This window comes from Eleginops maclovinus, chromosome 16 (genome assembly GCF_036324505.1).
Source record: "Eleginops maclovinus isolate JMC-PN-2008 ecotype Puerto Natales chromosome 16, JC_Emac_rtc_rv5, whole genome shotgun sequence".
Lineage (NCBI taxonomy): Eukaryota > Metazoa > Chordata > Actinopteri > Perciformes > Eleginopidae > Eleginops > Eleginops maclovinus.
The window spans coordinates 8,810,952-8,829,525 of NC_086364.1; the positions used below are offsets into that span (position 1 = coordinate 8,810,952).

General features: G+C 41.7%; 1 protein-coding gene across 1 annotated transcript; it reads left to right on the forward strand.

Annotated features, from left to right (window-relative positions):
- The first annotated feature begins 1,422 nt into the window (after positions 1-1,422).
- On the forward strand, positions 1,423-15,611 carry LOC134878279 (C1q-related factor). Its single transcript, XM_063904212.1, has 2 exons — positions 1,423-2,544; positions 13,862-15,611. The coding sequence occupies exons 1-2, from the start codon at positions 1,936-1,938 to the stop codon at positions 14,039-14,041; spliced, it is 789 nt and encodes a 262-aa protein (XP_063760282.1). The 5' UTR covers positions 1,423-1,935; the 3' UTR covers positions 14,042-15,611.
- Positions 15,612-18,574: the final 2,963 nt, after the last annotated feature.

Below are 18,574 nucleotides of genomic sequence, written 5' to 3' on the forward strand. Positions count from 1 at the left end.
AAGGCCAATTTATCCAGGATTGTGTTCACATTATAAAGTAAAAATCTTCTCCTTCATCACTTTCAAAATATATAACCATCTAATGAATACAGGCCCAAATCTTTTTTTTTTCCCCAGGCACTAAATAATGAAATGGGTCATTTAGGTGTTTGTGACCTTGAGCAGCACATCATTGGATTGTGTGTTGAGCTGCAGCTGTATTGGTTTCAGTTTAAGTCTCAAAGCCAGCGATATCAGTGCAAATACGCCTCTGCGGTTTCTACCATTGACTCTGAGAGGCTGACATGAACACGTTTTTCCCAATCAACAGTTCATATTGACAAAGACGTACAATATCTTCTCCATCCAACTTGATTTATATGTCCATTTTGAGCTCAGACTTGTATTAAGAGCAAAAAACACTGAAGACCAACCTCTACGCAACACAACGCATCACATGATGACTATGTTCGTTCGCGAAAGAGACTTTGTCATTTGCTTTCTTACTTTACCATTCATCACTCGCAGCGATGAAAATGTCAAATAAATGACATCACTGCTCCATATAGATTTTTTTCTCCCAACCAGGACCCTTGATTTGATAAAAAACATGAAATCAATACCTAAAAAAAGACACCAATAAGGAATGGTGTCAGTGCTTTCAGGTGGAGAAACAGGGTTATTGACATGGGGGGGAAAGCAAAGAGGGAAATGAAATAACAGCAGAAGAGCGTCAGTGTCTGCTGCTCTCACAGGAAGGATAGATTGGTTCCTTTACCCTTAAAAAGTGGCCCCATGTGATATGCCATTGAGATAAAAATGTTTAAGTTTTTACACTCCTCTCCTACATGTTTGACTGTAATGTTAAATTGGTATTATAAAGTTCAATCTGTTGGCTCAAGAAATCCGTCTTGGCACTAACTTTCATAATTAGCACTTTTTTTTATTTAAGAAGCTGCTAGCATTTCATGGCACTGCCGATTTAAGTGTTGTCTTCTGAATATATGCACAAATCTCTAGAAACCACCTCCAGGAAAAGAAAAAAAAAGATTGACTTTCCACAGCTCCATCTTTATTTTTAGAGTCTGGATGCTGATGAGAGAGAGGAGAAAAGCAAAGGGAGTGAGAAACAGCATCAAAAGTGGGGAGAAGGAGGAGAGAGCAAGGGGAGAAGAACAAGAAGGAATGTAAGAGGGGGAGCAAGATGGTCCAGGGGGGTGCTGTTAGTTCCTTGGTGGTTAGAGGAGAGTAGTAGAAAGAAATGCAATGTGATGAGAGTCCTTCCTCTGAGAGAGTCGGGGAGAGAGAGAGGGAGAGAGAAGGGGATGTAACCACACCAACCTTCCACTCGATGGGGGGGCAAGGGGGAGGGGTGGGGGCTCCACTGCTACTGCCGTATAAAAAGCCAAGCCTGAGAATCCAGCAACACAAACTCACCACACATACACACACACACACGCACACACACACACACTGATCCAGTGGCGGCTCTGTATCTCTCACACTCACCCACTCTCAGCGTTCTCTCTCTCCGTCTCTCTCTCTCTGTCTCTTTCTGTCCCTCCCTCCCTCTGTCTCTCACTCCATTCCTCTGGGATCTGCATCCTTCTTGCTTCTTCTCACAAGTCAGATTGTGTTTGTAAGTGCGGGCTGAATGTCTCCCCGTGTATGCTTGGCTTTCGTTGGGTCTTTTATGCATGTGTGAGTGACTGCTTGCCTACTTTGGTGTGACTGGGCAGAGCAGTGAGAAGTGTATGTGGCTCTCTGTCTCACCCTCACACACTCTCCGGTTCTCTCGCAACTCTTCTCGGGATCTCTGGATCCCTTCCGACGGTGGCAGGCTCCCAACACAAAGCAGTCACCATTTCTGCCCCCGGGAGACCCACGCTGGCAGCGCAGCCCCTTCCCCGACTCAGCATCGGGAGGAAGACCCTGGTGGCGGCTGCTGTAGGGGTTATGCTGGTCCTGGTGCTGGTGGTCCTCATCCCCGTGCTCGTCAGCTCTGTGGGTACAGATGCCAGCCACTATGAGATGCTGGGCACCTGTCGTATGGTGTGCGACCCCTACCTAAACAAGGGGACGCCGGCAAGCAGCACCACCTCCACCGGTCTCCAGGCTGAGGCAGAGGCGCTGAGCGACAACAGCAACGTGCTTCCACCCTCCACCTTACTGCAGGGCCCACAGGGGAAGCCTGGCAGGCCGGGCAAGCCAGGACCACCCGGGCCACCGGGAGAACCGGGGCCACCTGGACCTGCGGGGCCTCCTGGTGACAGAGGGGATCAGGGAAGGACTGGGATTTTGGGTCTGGGAGGGAACGGAGCTATCAGCACGGCCACCTATAGCACGGTGCCTCGGGTGGCCTTCTATGCAGGGCTAAAGAACCCCCACGAAGGCTACGAGATCCTCAAGTTTGACGATGTGGTCACCAACCTGGGCAACAACTATGATGGCATTTCTGGCAAATTCATCTGCAGCATACCGGGCACATATTTCTTTATCTACCATGTGCTGATGAGAGGAGGGGATGGCACTAGCATGTGGGCAGACCTCTGCAAGAATGGCCAGGTGAGTGCTTTGAAAGTTTTCCTGAGTTTCGTTTCCTCAGTGTAAGAATTTCCATTGTCTGCCTAGATTCTCATTCTCTCCCCAGCTTAAAAGTCCACATAGTAAGAAAGTCATTTTTCAAAAAGCCAGTGTATATAAAGTGATATTGTAAGGCAAGGGTGCGCATCTGCTGGGCGGCTCCAAAGCCCAGAGCGCACAGCTGTGGCACCCAGCGCGCCTGGAGATAAAGATGTGGTGACTGGTTGCAGCCGCGTCCCCACTGTGCGTGATGCGTCCTGACATTGCTGCTTCCCGCGAGCCGAAGGACGGTCACAGTTTGGGCTGAACATGATGCGCAAGCCGATCTTTTTGTCTTGACACTGTAGCATTAACACATTGTAGCCATTCCGCTTTATTTTACGAGGATCTAACGGTGATTTTTGCCAGTGTCGGCATTTACGGGAGTTTTAGAGTGATATTGAAAAAGAATCGGCTGGACTTGTTTAACGTGGTCGCCTCGGATTTAATTTAATGTATCATTAGTCTACTTGTTTTGTGTATTTTACTCCTGCTAATACTGTAATTATAGTTAAAAGTCTTTATTTGTAGCATTATAATTTGATTTTGAATTGTATCATTATAAAAGACAATATTCTCTGTTTATTTTACAACATTATCTCCGATAACTTTAGCAGCAGGGATTTAGTTGGTTGCGCGCTAAGTGCCGGGGTTGAGATATAAATAGAAATTTCGCTCAGAATGTTTGGACCTTGTATTTGTAAGCACTCCGGATAGTGCTGTCTGTCCTCCACTGCACACATGTGGCATCGCATTCGTGTTAAATGCATTAGGACGTCTAGATGATCTATTCTCAGCTTCTTTGACGCATCGTTTTAATGGGTCTCTAATTTTATTTTGCGCCCCGCAGGGTTTTCTCAGGTTGGTTAATGTGTGTAGTTCCGATCAGCCGTCAGATCTTTTAACTTCAAAGTGGCTTCGAAACACGTTTTGCATGTAAAAAAAACAAAAAAAACAAACAAAGAAAGACAAAAGAAACGGATGTTAAGCTGCAAATAATGTTTGATTTGTTTGCTTAAACTGGGTCTTTTTCATATTCATTAGTTTGTTGCCAGAATTATGACTAACATGATAAACGAGAAAGATAAATACAAAGAAGTAAAAGGTTGTTAAAAAAGGCTTTATGATGCGTTCAATGTTTAATATATGATCCTGCAAAACTAATAGTGACATGCAAAAAAGCATAGATCATTTCAAAACTTTACCAATACCTCAAGTCTGTGTTTATCATATCATATAAGCAATCTTGGGAAAGGACAGATTTAGGTGTAGCCTGCATTGTATTAAACATGCTTCTTGTAATTAATTAACTGCATGCATACTTTATCAATATCTTTATCCTCAAAGTGAATTGTATGGCAACATGGTATTGAAATAGTGTTGTTCATAGGTGAGTTAACCCTTACCATTGTACACATGAAATGCATAATTTGTAATCTTTTTCATGAACATTTGAGGTTTCTTCTTCGCCCTGCAATGAGAAGGGGTGATGAAGGTTCAAATGCACCACATCTCCTCTTTCTGTCACTTCACATCATGTCCCAGCAGCCTCTCTGACATGTTTCAAATCTCCTGCTATGAAACAATTTGAATTTCATAGGGTTTTAATGTTTTGCCTAATTGAATATAAAAGAAAAATCATGTCGATTAATAAGTACAAAGTTAATTAAAGCAGAAGGCAGTTGGGGTCTCACAATTTAAGAACCGTGCAGTAAAAGTATATATGTGCAGCATGGAGATAAAATAACAGCTGGACTCTGTATGCTGAACCTGCAGTCTCACCGAGGCAGCCAGAGGTTAATTTCTTTATCCTCGCCAAGTTCACACCCAGCACGAAAAAGAGAGTTGCAGCAATCTCCTTCTATATTTAATGTCTCACTCAACAGTAATGTTTATGGGTGGGTGTAAAAACATTGATATATAATAGGGGAAGAAGAACATATGTTCCTATAAAACGCCTTCTGTTCCCGCTTCATTGTGCTCCCAAGAGGAGGGTGCTGGTGTACTTAAGTTAGACGCACGCAGTGTACTTCTCCAGAGACCCGCGTAATGTTTATAAAGTGGTAACTGAGCCCCTGTCTTTGTCCTTTGTCCTATGCAGAGCTCGTATATAAACACACTGTCTTCTTGCTGTGGTGTTTATTAGGGTTGTGTGTTTGGCTGTGGAGAAGGCCCCGGAGCCTTAGTCTGTGTAAATGCTTATAAATGTACGGCCAACTTATGCTACATCATTGATGAAGTGCTGAGAGTCAAACTGAAGCTCCTTCAGCCTCACTGGTGCTTTCCTGAGCTCATTAAGGCTGCAAAAAGCTACACTGTGAGTTGGGACAAGGGAGGTCAGGGAATTGCAGACAATACTAGTATTTTATCATCTTTTGGCTTTAGTGAAGCAGCGTGTTTCCAAGCCCTGCAGTGCTGTTTCACTCCAGCATGTGCTTCTCCCACTCCAGGAGTTCTTACAAGCTGTGTCTACCATTGGCATTTTCGTATTACTTACCACAGTTCAACACAAGAATCCCAACACAAGTCATCGCAACTTTTTATACTTTTTTAAAGTTAGACCAAAAAGTTAGCTTCCTAAAAATAAATAAGAAAACTATTTCCAGCACAGCACACTTTATCCGCTTTCCAAGCCTTACACACTCTTTTGGCTTCTTTGTCGCTTGTTCTCTTACACGCCTGCCAAATATCCCAACCAGTCCTAAACTCCCTCCAGTAAATCAATGCTATAACCTGCCTTGGACACATCCTAAGAGACACAGCAGAGACAATGAAGACAAATGCAGTGGATGCAGTAGAAGGGTGTAAAAGAAAGAAGGACAGAGAAGACATAGTTATGGTGCTATTGTGTCACATAGTCTATTTAATTGTAATTAAAAAGCTTGAACCAGATCCAGAATGTGTTTGCGCTTCTCCTCGCCATTCCCTTCTTAATATTGTTATTAATCCGCAAAACCGTTTCAGAGTTAATTAAAAGCAATGACTTCAGCGTCAGTCTCTCAAGAGGACCATAGTGAATAATCACTCTGTCTCCTCCTTTAATAAGCTTCAACGTCCTTCGTGCACATGGCTCTTCCTCAGCAATTACCGCTGCAGTCTCCTCCTCACATACACACACATTGACACATGCTGACGCTTGCGCACATGTTTGCAACCCCCCTCCTCCTGCTTTTCCACCCGGCCCTCCTAACCCACTGCCTCAACCCACCCGACTGTGCACTGCCCTCCATCTCTCCTCTATGTCAGGTTTACAGGAGCTCACTTCTCCGAAGGAGCAGAAAGTTTTCATTCTAAAAGAAGAACTTTTATTTCAAAGCAGGATTCAGATTGTGGTATTGCAGAATTGATTTGCTTACACACAATGCCATCAATATTCTTCATTTCTCTCAAGTGTTGCATTGCACTGTAACAGAATAAGTTGTGGCATCCATTTCTTGGACTTTGTGGAAAGAGGTTCCTTTTACCTTTAAAGTTTTGCTCAAGTTCAGTCACATGTCATTTCCCTCTAACACTATTTCCCACAGTCCACCATAGGCACCTCTTCAGGTCAGGTATGCATAAACACAAGACTGTTTACTCTTTTGCTGTGTATTCATGTGAAACCCACACATTGTGTTTAGCACATTTTGTCAATCCCAACATTAAACATAGGAGCCGAGCCATCTGCATGCGGGTCTGCTCTATTTGATCAGGTTATATGCTCAAAGGAAAGCTGTAAATGACCAAATCAGATTTCATTATCTTGAGAGGGGCTTGGGTCATTATTGGTTTTTATTTTGTATTTTCAGTGAAAGAATTTCCAAAAATGTGATTGCAAGTCTTAAACACACAGGCATCTAAATGCACATACAGCAATACTTAGACTTGATTGATTTTAACATTCTGGTATGGTTCAGTCCTGCTCTTCTTCATCGTGGTCTGACTCCAGCACTGAGAGGCCTCTGTGTGTCTGCCTGGTGTAACAGAGAGACTCTGTCTGAAATAGACAGACAGGGTTTGAGAGAGCCACCCTCAGTCCCTCAGCCTCTTTGCCGGCGGTATTGATCCCCTTATGTGTGTGCCTGCGTGTGCGTGCATGTAAGCGTCACTTTCCTTCTTCTGACAGACCCATTTCTTTCTGCGTGATGTATACCATGGCATATCTTCTATAATCAGCCGGAGAGGTAGTGGAGGCGGACCTTTGGCCTTGATCTGCTGTGTAATTGGACATTGGATTTGACACTCCGCCGAGTGGAACATTAGAGCTGGTCTAATTATGTGCGAGGGCTATCAAATGAAGATTGGCCCATGTTGTTAGGAAATACCACACAGATTGCAAATGTCAAGATGACATCGGGCTGTCATCCGCAAGCAACGGGAAGGAAATCTATCATTTATTTGTGAAGATTCAAAACTTGCTTGAAAACTGCCCACCACTTGTCTGTAATAACTATATTACTTTAAACCATTTTAACACTAAAATCTTCATATAGAAAGTCATTATTGCTCACAATCCACACACTAGCTTCTCAAATTAATTTGCTCTTGAAATACTGTGAGTGAAAACATATAGTCTAAAATAGTCTATGGATCGTCTCCTGTGGCTGGCTGACTCAAGGATGCTATGCTGTTGACTCACAAGACTTCTCCATTATAATGAGGGCCATATGGGAGATAGACAAGTGCTCCTGGCCCTCTTATGCAAACATCCCTCTCTCCATCTCTCCCTATGCCCCTGACATTTAGCCGTCCCCCGAATTCAGTCTTTAGTGTTACCCACAATTATCCTCTCCCGCTTCACAAGTCAATGGCTTTAAATGACTCACACTTTCCTTCATAAATCAATATGTTTAACACCTTCTGCTCCCCCCCCTCTTTAAATTAATATCGGTATAAGACATCAACGCAGTAAGAGAGGATGAGTCGCCTACTGTATGGAAAAGCATGTCGAGGAAAACCCATTCAGTCTGCCTCTCATCCAGAGTCTTTTTTTCATTTAAGGGAAAAGGGGGAAAATTTCAGAGCCTCGGGGGAACTACGAAGCTAAAAAAAAAAAAAACAGGCTTAGTGTGAACAAAGGTTGAAATATTTGCAGAAAAAGTCTCTTTTCAGACAATGCTGGAAGCAGTGATTGTGGTTTCGGTGTTGTGGCTGGAGGCAGACAGAGCAGTAATTAACTGAGTGTGATGAGTCAGACACAAGAAAGAAAGAGTGGCTGGATCGCGGGTCAAAGTTGATGCCTCTTTTTCCCCACCACTGTTTCCTCTGACAAGCCCCTTTCAGTGGCTCTCTCAAGAAAAAGCTGTGTTGAATTCTTCCTCTTTGAATCCACTGCTACAATACTGTTATTCTGGCTTGGTATGCTTCTACAGCATTTGGATCACATATGGTTAATAAATGTGATAAACTTATGAACTTATGACTGGCACCAGACTCACCTTTAGCATTAGTGTAAGCAATTTTCTAATCAGCGAGAGATTTGTGCGGCAAAGTCATTCTGTTTCAAAGGAGGCAGAGCAGGTACAAAGAGAACAGCTGGTGGAATTAATTCAGGAAGCTTTTTCCAACTCTCGTCTGACAGATGGCAAATCTCCTGCTACCATTTCATTTCTCTTATCATGTTTTCACTTAGGTTCCTCCGACAAATAAACCTGTAACACATGGAAGACGCGACACTTTCCGACAATTCAATTGCAACTGATTGTAATTTATTGTTCACATTATTTCTGTTAAATGGCATATGTGGATATGGATGTATGTGTGTGTGTGTGTGTGTGTGTGTGTATGTGTATGTGTATGTGTGTGTGTGTGTGTGTGTGTGTGTGTGTGTGTGTGTGTGTGTGTGTGTGTATGTGTGTGTGTGTGTGTGTGTGTGTGTGTGTGTGTGTGTGTGTGTGTGTGTGTGTGTGTGTGTGTGTCTGTCCTTCACCCTGTGTGTGTTTCTTTGTGTGGAGCAGTGAAATGTTGGACAGGGCTCAATAGTTGTTGCATGCTATCTAAGCTGCTATTACGCATGCAGTTCACGGCTGGAATGTTCAAACACAATTAGACGGCAGTACACTTTGATTTAAAGGCGACCAATAGACTCGTTGATCCAAAATGGAGGCTCAACATCAAGTCAACAAATCCCTGTCAGAGACGCCTCGAGACATGTCCTTGTCACCGTGACAAAGCCTCTTGTAAGATGTCCCAGTGGGACGTTACAGGCTTCTTCTGCACCAGACACAATAGATAAAATCTCAAATTGTCCTGACTTTTGTAAACACAAGTCTATCAAGGGTTTAGAATAGAAGACTGTGATGAAAATAATGTGCAATATCTTTTTAATAGAGGCTATTTGCAGAAGTGACAGTCAGTATTCCTCACATAATAACAATTATTGATAGCTGCTATGTTCACATTCACAGTTATACAGTGCATGTTGAGAGAATCCACACTTCACTTTTCCCAGTATACATTAAGCCCAAGTGCAGCCTGAGTTTTCTGTGTCTCCACTCAGAATATTATTCAATCAAAGCCATCACGTTGACGATATGACGGATGCAAACACGCACGAGCAGCCACAAGGAAGACAACATTGCCTGACACCTCATTTACAATCGCCCGAGCTGGCGCTTACAGCCTCATGCTTTGTTTATCTTGTCAAAGTTCCTCTACATATTCCGCGTCAAGGTCACGCACTGCCAGTTGGCTGTTAGTCCTTCTCATCTCTCGCTATATGTCTGCCATACACTGCATTTAAACCTCATATCCCTAACAAGTTCCTTGTGTGCACTTGAGAAAACAAGGGAGAAAAATAGCTCCAATAAGAGCTCACTGATCATTATTTCAAAAATAGTGAGGCTTTATTCAAGCACGCTTATCCTTGAAAGCAAACGAAGGAGGTCTAAACAACAGCAGTGAGTCTCAGAAGGGGATAAAAACCATTAGAGCAAAGAAACAAAACAAAAATATCATTGAGGAAGAACTAGAAGGATTTCACTGAAGCTTACTCTCACCAGGTCTTAGCTCATGCTGTCTCTGCTAAAAGAAAATGTTGTATGTATATTGTCTTTGCCCCATCCCACAAAAAAAAACATAAATCATGCACATGATGACGGCTTGAATTTAACTCCTTAAAGAGCAAATGAAGGGAATAATTTAAAGATATTACACATCTGTGACATTGCTAGAGGTTCCCAGGTTCTGATTGAACACCTCCAAAGCAAATATTTTGATTAAGTTTCATTAAAATCCCAACTGACAAATCCTCCTGAGCCACCATCAGCCGCCTCCTCTCCAACCTTAGGCGGGGAACCTCTAATAGGATGGTGTTGACTTTTGCACGCTATTAATATGCTCCGGACGCCTGCATCTCAGAATCTGAACAGTAGGCTTTGTTTGCACATCGATATGAGCTGTGCTGGATTTAATCAGGAGGATAAACAATAAAAAGTACAATATTCCATATATTACTCCAACATCTTAACACCTCTCCTCAGAATTTAATTATTCAGATTAGCCTTTACAGACACCCTTATCCTTCTCTCTACATAAGGAAGGTGATTCGACGATACAGAGTAAAGTCTTTCTCTCTTTGAAATGCTGATGTAAATGAATGCTTCTCTGAACAAAGATTTAAGTGTTGTGCCCACGCTTAATGCTCTTTTAATTTCCTCTGGCTCACTTCAAAAGCTTTGAAAAGCTCTTGTTCATGTAACCTTCCATTACAAAATTATGTTTTTATTTCAAATCACTGGCAATAAGTCTGTTGTGATGGCTGAAAAAGTGTCAACCTTCCTTGTCTCTGCTTCACTACTCAACAAAGTGAGAAGAAGGCAAAGCAAAGAACAGTTGTCCCTTTGAAAATCATTCAGACATTGTCTGATGGGTTGCATGAGGAGAAGAAATCCAGCAAAAATATTGCTGTATGACTAAAAGCATCATAATGATTTGAAAGCAAAGTGATCTGCAAGTAAATGAAATGTTGTTTTTTTGTTACTGTGACACTTTTGAGATACAGTATATTAGCAGTCAATACTCCTTTATTAAATGCTGAATCACAGAAAATCAGCGTAAATAATGCTCATAAAAAGTTTTTATCCTGCAGCAACATCAAACACTGACAGCACTGTGCTTTTGCAATGTTCACACCTAGATTCAGTGTTGTGAAGAGATGTTCAGTGAGATGTTACCAGCAGTCTGCAGCCCGCAGAAGAGTTCAATGTGTCACAGTGGAAGTACCTTCATGCCTTACAGTGTTTTACAGCAGTGGTGAACTCACTCTATACTTTAGTGTAACTCTTAATGTGTGTTGTTGCGTTGCTAAGGAGAAAAGCATTTAGGTCTCTTCCATGCTTCTGTGGAGAAATGTCTTGTTTTTTATCACAGGCGTTTAACAGAAAAAAACCCCAAAAAAACAAGGGACATTTTAGGAATAATATACTGTCATATATACTGTTCCAGTGATACAAACTGCTAAATTTGAAGTTCATGAAAGATTTACACTTTATATTTTATTATTCAATCACAAATTAATACCATCTATTATGTTTGTTTTTGTTTGCATTTAAATATATGTTATTTTAAGGAATTACTTCTGTACACGTCAGTGGACACCACGCACCAAGGGTTTAAACAATAATTTGAGAACTCCACGTTGGTCTAAAAGAGAGATGTAAATAAAACATTTACTGAAAGCAAATTGAATGAATTCATTATTAAGAACATTTAATGAGAACCAATATATGTTTATTCAGACGTGTATTGAATTTAATTGAAACACTTAAATATTGTTGATGCAGGTGTCCTCTGCAGTGGACAGTATACCTTTTCGCGCATAACATCCATTGACACTACCAGACATATTTTAATGAGCATTTAATTAAAATATGTCTGGATACAATTATTTTGAACCATTTAAAATCCCCAAGTTTACTGAAAAAAAACCCAGCATTTAACAGATATTCCTGAAGTAATTTGTGCATCTAATTTTCCATGCACCATTTTGGATTTCTGGCAATACTTTGAAAAACAAAGAGATACAAAAATAATCATCAAAAGGACTGTAGACAAAACTTTAGGGATTTATGAACGGAGTTTTAAGAGATATTATTTCAACTTTAATGGTTCAAAATGGCTTCCAAATATCTGCACACTTGTTTCTAACAGCAGGTTATTTAAAATAATTTGATGATGATGATCATACGAGCAAGAGCATTATTAAAACAGAAAAGACAATAGAAAGATCGTACTACTAACAATAGTGACAGCTGGCCATACTGAAATACCTGTAAAAATGACAATAATAAAGAATGGAACAAACCAAAATAAAAATCTACTCTTGAGTCGACTCCTTGTTAGTTTTGGCAATATGGCAGGAGATCTCTGTCTGTAGCTGGCCTCTGCTAACGTTTGTCAATACGCCTGTTGTGTCTAGTCCTTAAATAGGCCAACTAATTATTGGGCATCCTCTTTACCTCCTGTTTGGCCCACTTGTCGAAACCCTCTTTAAAAGCCACAATTTAAAGATGTGTGGACAAACACCGAGCCAAGGTTAGGGCCAGGCTGGACCAAGAGACCCGATAATGAGCCGCAAAAAAATACTTCAAATGCACGTAAACTATTGATTTTATTCAACCTTACTGACCAGACTAAGCGACTAATTGGCTTATTTAACAATGGATACCATTAAGGAGGTACAGCACTTTACTTTTTTATCTCAAGAGAAGAAATAATGATCTTTTTGTTCGATTCTATTTAGGTTGCAGTTATCCTTGTTAGTTACTGATATAATGCGCGAGTCCTCGCTTTAAGGAGTGGCCCATTGAGGGTGTTTGAATTGTTAAACAATGCTTACTTGCTTAAAGTGCCAATATTATAATTTCAGTTAGCCTTTATTCTTGGTGTACAGTTGTAATTATAACCCTTTTTACAGTGAATTTTAGGTGACGAAAGTTACCTAGCAGATTAATGTAAATGTTCTGCAGTTTTTTGACCCTTAGAGCCAAAGATCTGTGATGCTCTGCCAGGCCTGTACTGCAGCCAGATTTATTTTTTGCTTCGATCCTTGCTTCTCACTGTCAGTCTGTTCTTTGCCAATTGATGCTCCCGCAACTACTCTAGTTCTGCTGGGTAAAGATTTGGCGTATTCTCAGCATTCTTTGTGTTGTCCAAATACTAAACACTGTACAGAATGCAGTTAACATTTATGACTATTGTATCTAAATGTATATGTATATGTAACTCAGCCAGACAGAGAAACACCTTGTATGTCAGCAACATCCAGTCCATGACCTTTATTGTATGTCGCTTCTTTCCCCCACAGGGTTCTATTCATCCTCCAATTTTGTATTTTATTGAGCAGAGAGAGCAGTTGATGGTCTTAAAAATTGCAACTTTGATACAGCATTTTCAAGCCATTTAGTCATTCATTATAACATGTACAGTTCCTGTGGACCTTTTGTTTCTGAGGTCAAATGTCAGGTCTTTGGACCGCTGGCTTGATTGAACCCATAAATCTGCTTTGACAGGAAAGCCTGTGGTTTCCCTGAACCTGTGGTTGCTCCAGTACGTTTAATATCAATATGAAGAACTACTTGTGCCATTCTTGTGTCTAGTAATTCATTTAGCTTCAAAATAAAAAACGTTATGAGATTCAAATGGTTTTTTTTTTTAGGTACATTACACGTTCTTCCTCTGTGCAACACGTTACTCTCTGGTGGTTCAGCAGCATAGTGACTTTTCAAACTAGTGAAGTTTTTCTTTTTCTATACTTTAAGTTTCCACTTGTATTCTTCTGCAATTGAGTTGTTTGAAGGACTTTGGTTTCATTTGTTTCTTTCTAAATAAGCAAAATATCGCCTTCACCGTGTTATTCAAATAAATTCCAGCAACTTTCTTAAATATTAAAACGGGCCATTTTGAATGTTCTGTTTTCTCAAAACTCCTGCACTTTCTTTAAAAATTGAAGAACAATACCACTTATATCAAATGATTCCCAACAATTATGTGAGTTTTTCTTGCAGATTTGTATCTTAGAAAAATGTTGAGCTTTTTTATTAATGAAATAACAAATGTAGGAGAGTGAGCAGCCTTAGTTATGATATGCGAGTCCCTGAGTTCTATATTTTATAATGAAGACTGGTTTAAATTAATGCAATATCTTTCTACCCATGGAAGAACTTTGAAATGTCAACCTATTTGGGGAATTTCCCAAATTAATGAAGTAAATGTCCTCATATGAACTGTAGCTAACAAGCCTACCGTTCTCCTACATGCTCTCCTCTCCTTGTTGTTCCAGGTCCGTGCCAGCGCCATTGCCCAAGACGCAGACCAGAACTATGACTACGCCTCCAACAGCGTCATCCTCCATCTGGACGCAGGGGATGAGGTGTACATCAAACTGGACGGAGGCAAAGCCCATGGAGGGAACAACAACAAGTACAGCACCTTCAATGGCTTCATCCTCTACGCAGACTGAGAACACACAGACACAGAGACAGTCAGACTGAAAGAGATGAGAGAAAGAGTTGGGTGGGTTTGGGTGTGTGTGTTTAAAGCTGGAATGCTTTATAGTTTTCCTAATTCTCTCCATCATCACGGACACCTCTGCTTTGTATCCATCAGCCGAGACATCCAGGCTCTGTAGCCGAGTCTGTCGCAAAGCTCCCGAGGACACACTGAGAGGGGCCGGGCGGAGGATGTAGGGTGGAGGTGGGCTGTTTTTATCTGCACTCCTCGCCACAATGCCTACGTATCAGGAGCTCCTTGCTTTCAGTGTCTGTCCTCTCCAACCCTGCTCCATTGCACAGAAATATCAACAAAAATGAAAACCCTGCAAAAAGCGGATGACCTCACCTCTTCTCTCCACAGTGGCAACAGTCAGCTGTTCTGTCGGTGGACTCGATTGACTCAAGTGTAGTGTTGTTCCGTGCAATTTTCCTTAAGAGTGTGTTTTTATTTTGTAGACATGCATAATATTCTACACAAATGAGATTTTAAAAAAGAGAATATATTTGTCCCTTGTGAACATATCCCGTTTGAACTGAGAGAACAGATTTGTCAGATGTTATTTGTGATGCAGCTCAGGCATCTAACAGCTGGAAAAAGAAATCTTTAAAAGAGTATAAGACTGAGTGTTTCATGACAGTGGGTGTTTTCCTTCATCGCTGGGTACAGCAAAGTAACTATATATTGTTCATGTGGAGAATAACAATTCATTCCGCACTATTCCTTATAATGTATCTTAAAAAAAGGAAATATCTCGTGTAGAAAATATCCTTACCACGAACCACCTCACACTGTTTGCACATACACAATATCCTGCTGCTGTACGGATTAAAAGTAGAGTTCAAATCGTCTTCTCTATGTTCTAGTTTTATGTAGATGCTCTGCTCGGCGACACCACCGGGCATGTGATGAAGCAAAATCTCCAGATTCAGAGGTAACCTTGTTGAAGAGTTTTCTTCTACTTCTTAGCTGTGCTGACCTCCGAGGCCCTCTTTTGTAGCGGAGGGAGAGGAAGTCACAAAGATGGAGAGAGAACTGAATGGAATGATGTGGAGGTGGAGGGGCCGTTCAGGCACAGTAACAGTGAGTGGGCAATTTTTCTGTCTCAGTGTCTCTGAGCCTCACTGGATGTCATCCATTCATTAGCTGCATAGTCACTGACACACAGGCATTATGGTAATATTTACTCAACATGGCTGCCTGACAGCTTGCTTGAGAATGAAATTGATTGGGCGAGTGACTTGTTCAATCACGACTGCACGTATGTGTGAGTGTGTATGTGTCTGTGCATACCGGTGAGTGTCTGCATTTAAGCATGTGCCGTGCCATAGCCACATCGTTCCTTTTCAGAGTTATTCTGTGCTACAGCCAATGACAGATATTTTCCTCAGCAGCCAATGAGATTGTGCTCTGTATGGTGGGGAGCCTCTATAGATATAACGAGAGGAACAAACAGCTTGTAAATGAAATATATGACATGTTTGTCTATCTTATCTTTTGGAATTGTTGAATACATTTAAATAATAAATGGGATTTTTTGAGTGGCTTGTCTCATGAGAATTATTGTATCCCAAGAAACGCTAATTAGGGAAAATGATCTGTGAGACTTCATGATAGGAAATATTTGTTTTTGTTCCGTTTAAACCAAGCGTTTTCACAGTGGCCTGCCAGTGCAAACATTAAAACATGATTTTATCAGCAAGTCCCTCATCTCTCTTTTCTCTGAAAAAAACAAAGGTATATTTAGGGAAACGGGTGTCGAGGGAAAGATGTCTGTGTTTATGCTTCACGTGCGCCATCCTTAAGTGATCCTGTGGTGCCTCTCTCCATCTTTAAAGGTGCGCTCGGAGATAAGGACTTCCAACTTTGGCAACATCCAACAGTGGAGTAAAAGGCCGTTCTTGAATGCTGATGAGTCCTTAAGGAAATGCAGGCTATTCCTCAATCGGCAATCACAGCGTCTTTTCACAGATTCTCATCAACAGAGGCATGATATACCCAGCGAGGAAGTGTGGCTGGAGGAAGGAGACAGGGGGGAGGAAAGATTGAGCGAGATAGAAGGGGAGCGGAATATAGTTTGACAAAGACAGATGGAAACACAAGAGAAAGAGTAGGCCACAGAGAGAAGTAATGGGAAAGGGATAGATAGGGAGGGAGAGGGTAAAGAGAAATATAAGGAAGACGGACAGAAGGATAGGGGGGCTGCTGCTGATTTGGGGAAGGAAGGGAGGGGGGCTGGATTGTTTTCAGGGTAGAGTGATTCCCTGTCCGGATTGTGCGAGGTGTCAGGAGAGATTAGCCGTTGTGAAGCTGGAGGAGAGAGCTTGAGATAGCTTGGATTGGACAAGTGTCAGGGACTGGACATGCCTCAGACCTGGCAGGAATGGGATGTGACACTGCCTGCCATGTTGGACCGCTTTACTTTGCTCTTAAGGAGACCCTCCCTGTATCATTTCATCCATTTCCCTCTAGCATATAACAAGTTAATTCACACTGGTAGAAATGAAACGGTCTTGTTTGGTGGCTCTAACTGTAAATTGTTTCCAGAGTATTTTTAAAAGACATTATTTCTAAAAACAGGAACCAAAAAGAAGCATCTGCCGGCTGCGTTTTAGTGTTTGACACCAAGTCAGATTCAGTTTGAAATGTTTTGCTTTACACAAAGTGGTATGTGTCTGCTCTCAAGCACAAATGGACTTGAAGCTGACAGAGCATCTTGCAAACAGTGATGGGGAAAGAAGTAAAGGGGCAACAGAAAATTGATTTCCTGTTCATCTTCGTCTTTTGACAAAAAAGCATCTGCTTTGCAAAAAAGGGAAGAACATGGCTGGTGGAAAAACTGGGTCTCGCATTGTCACAGCACAGCTCTTAGAAGAAAGAATAATAAAGTGTGTGAGTGAAAATGGGCGGCCGTCCAAGCAGTGTGAAACATTCCCAGAAATCGTAACGGTAGATTATGTGTATTGGCCTGAATGCTGACCCAGTCTCACACAAAGTTTGACACCAATGTGTGGCAAAGCAAACTCACTATAGATGTTGTTCAAATGTTGAAATTAAATATGACTATAAACTCAAAAATGTTCTAATGACTTTTACACCAATTCCAATCAAGCTGCTGTAAAGGAAGGAAAACAAGTGTTTCACTATGAGTGGATCGTATTCCTCTTGTCTTTAACTTTCAGTTATTTACTCAGCTCCTTAACACCATGGCAGCACTGTCAACATATTTCTTTTGCCACAGAGTAGCAACTGTGGTGACTTCTGGTATATTTATGTCCTCAGAGAGACAGACCTTTACACCTGTACCAGAGGGTGCCAATTGTCATGACTCACAAGTGCCCTAAATCTCAATGTAGTGCATCAAAATCACTTTAAAGCCCTGCATGCCTCGTCTTGACTTCTATTATTAGTTAATAGAGTGAGATGCCAGACAAAATCTAATACATCATGGTTTCTCATTTGTTATGCTAATTAAATTAAGGTTGATTCATGTGATATTGATGTTATAATTAATTTGGTTAAGCAACATGTTGATTTTGCTTTGCTCAAGAGGCAGCAATTTAAGGTTTTGCATCTACAATGATAACTTTTCTAATTCTGATTCGCAAGCACTCCAGCACCGTCACTTTATTCCTCTAGTCTGACCTTTTCCCTCTCACTTGTTTTTTTCTCACCTATTTTCATTTCTCCTGCCTTTATTTAGTATGACACACACAAAGGTTAGAAAAGCGGACAGCTGTTAGTAGACTGGCCCCAGAGCCACACACACGCACGTATACACACGGAAACCTCTGCATGATAGCGCAGTGACACATTAACACTGTCAACTCTGCTCTGTTGGCTCCTACGATCGCACATGATTCCCTTTGTCAGTTTGGGTCGTGGCCGAGGAGGAAGCCTTTCCCAGTTGTCCCTGGACGGTCTGGAGCTGCCAGGCCAGGTGTACTCTGCAGTCACTCCCTGCACCGGGGGGGGGGGCCGAGTGAGCACCAAAGGCTCTTATCTGCAGGCTCACCCTCAGACCGTGTGACACCGTGAACCCACATCACTGCTCCGCTGCCTTCTACACACTTAAACAACATACTCCTGGCCATAACACCATGAAAGTTAACTCACAGAACTTCAAAAACCTCTGACCCTGATTTTTTTTTTTACTCTCCACATCTGCCGTCTTGAGCTCTACATCCCTTTGTTCCCTGTAAATGTCTGATCACGGCCCTTAAAGGCTGCAGGCAGAAACAGACAGGATGCAATGCGGTAAATGTTTCTCCAGTTCTCCATCAACTCCTCCCTCACACTCAAAACACCATGGTATCCTCACATGCTGCATCTCCAGAGAACACACTGTAAATAGAGATAAAAAAAAAGCAAAAACAAACATCCAACATGCCTTTTTTTCCCCCCTTGAGCAGGCTGAGTGCATTAGTGACCTTTTAAAGTGCTGCCTCCCTAATGCTTTGCACACACCCCAAAGAAGAACAAACTACTAATAGGGCTAAAAAGC

What these genes read in the sequence shown, in the direction of transcription:
- LOC134878279 (XM_063904212.1), top strand. Translation starts at nt 1,936, where the DNA reads ATGCTGGTCCTGGTGCTGGTGGTCCTCATCCCCGTGCTCGTCAGCTCT. An exon ending in ACCTCTGCAAGAATGGCCAG is followed by an intron (nt 2,545 to 13,861) that starts GTGAGTGCTTTG and finishes TTGTTGTTCCAG; the next exon opens with GTCCGTGCCAGCGCCATTGC.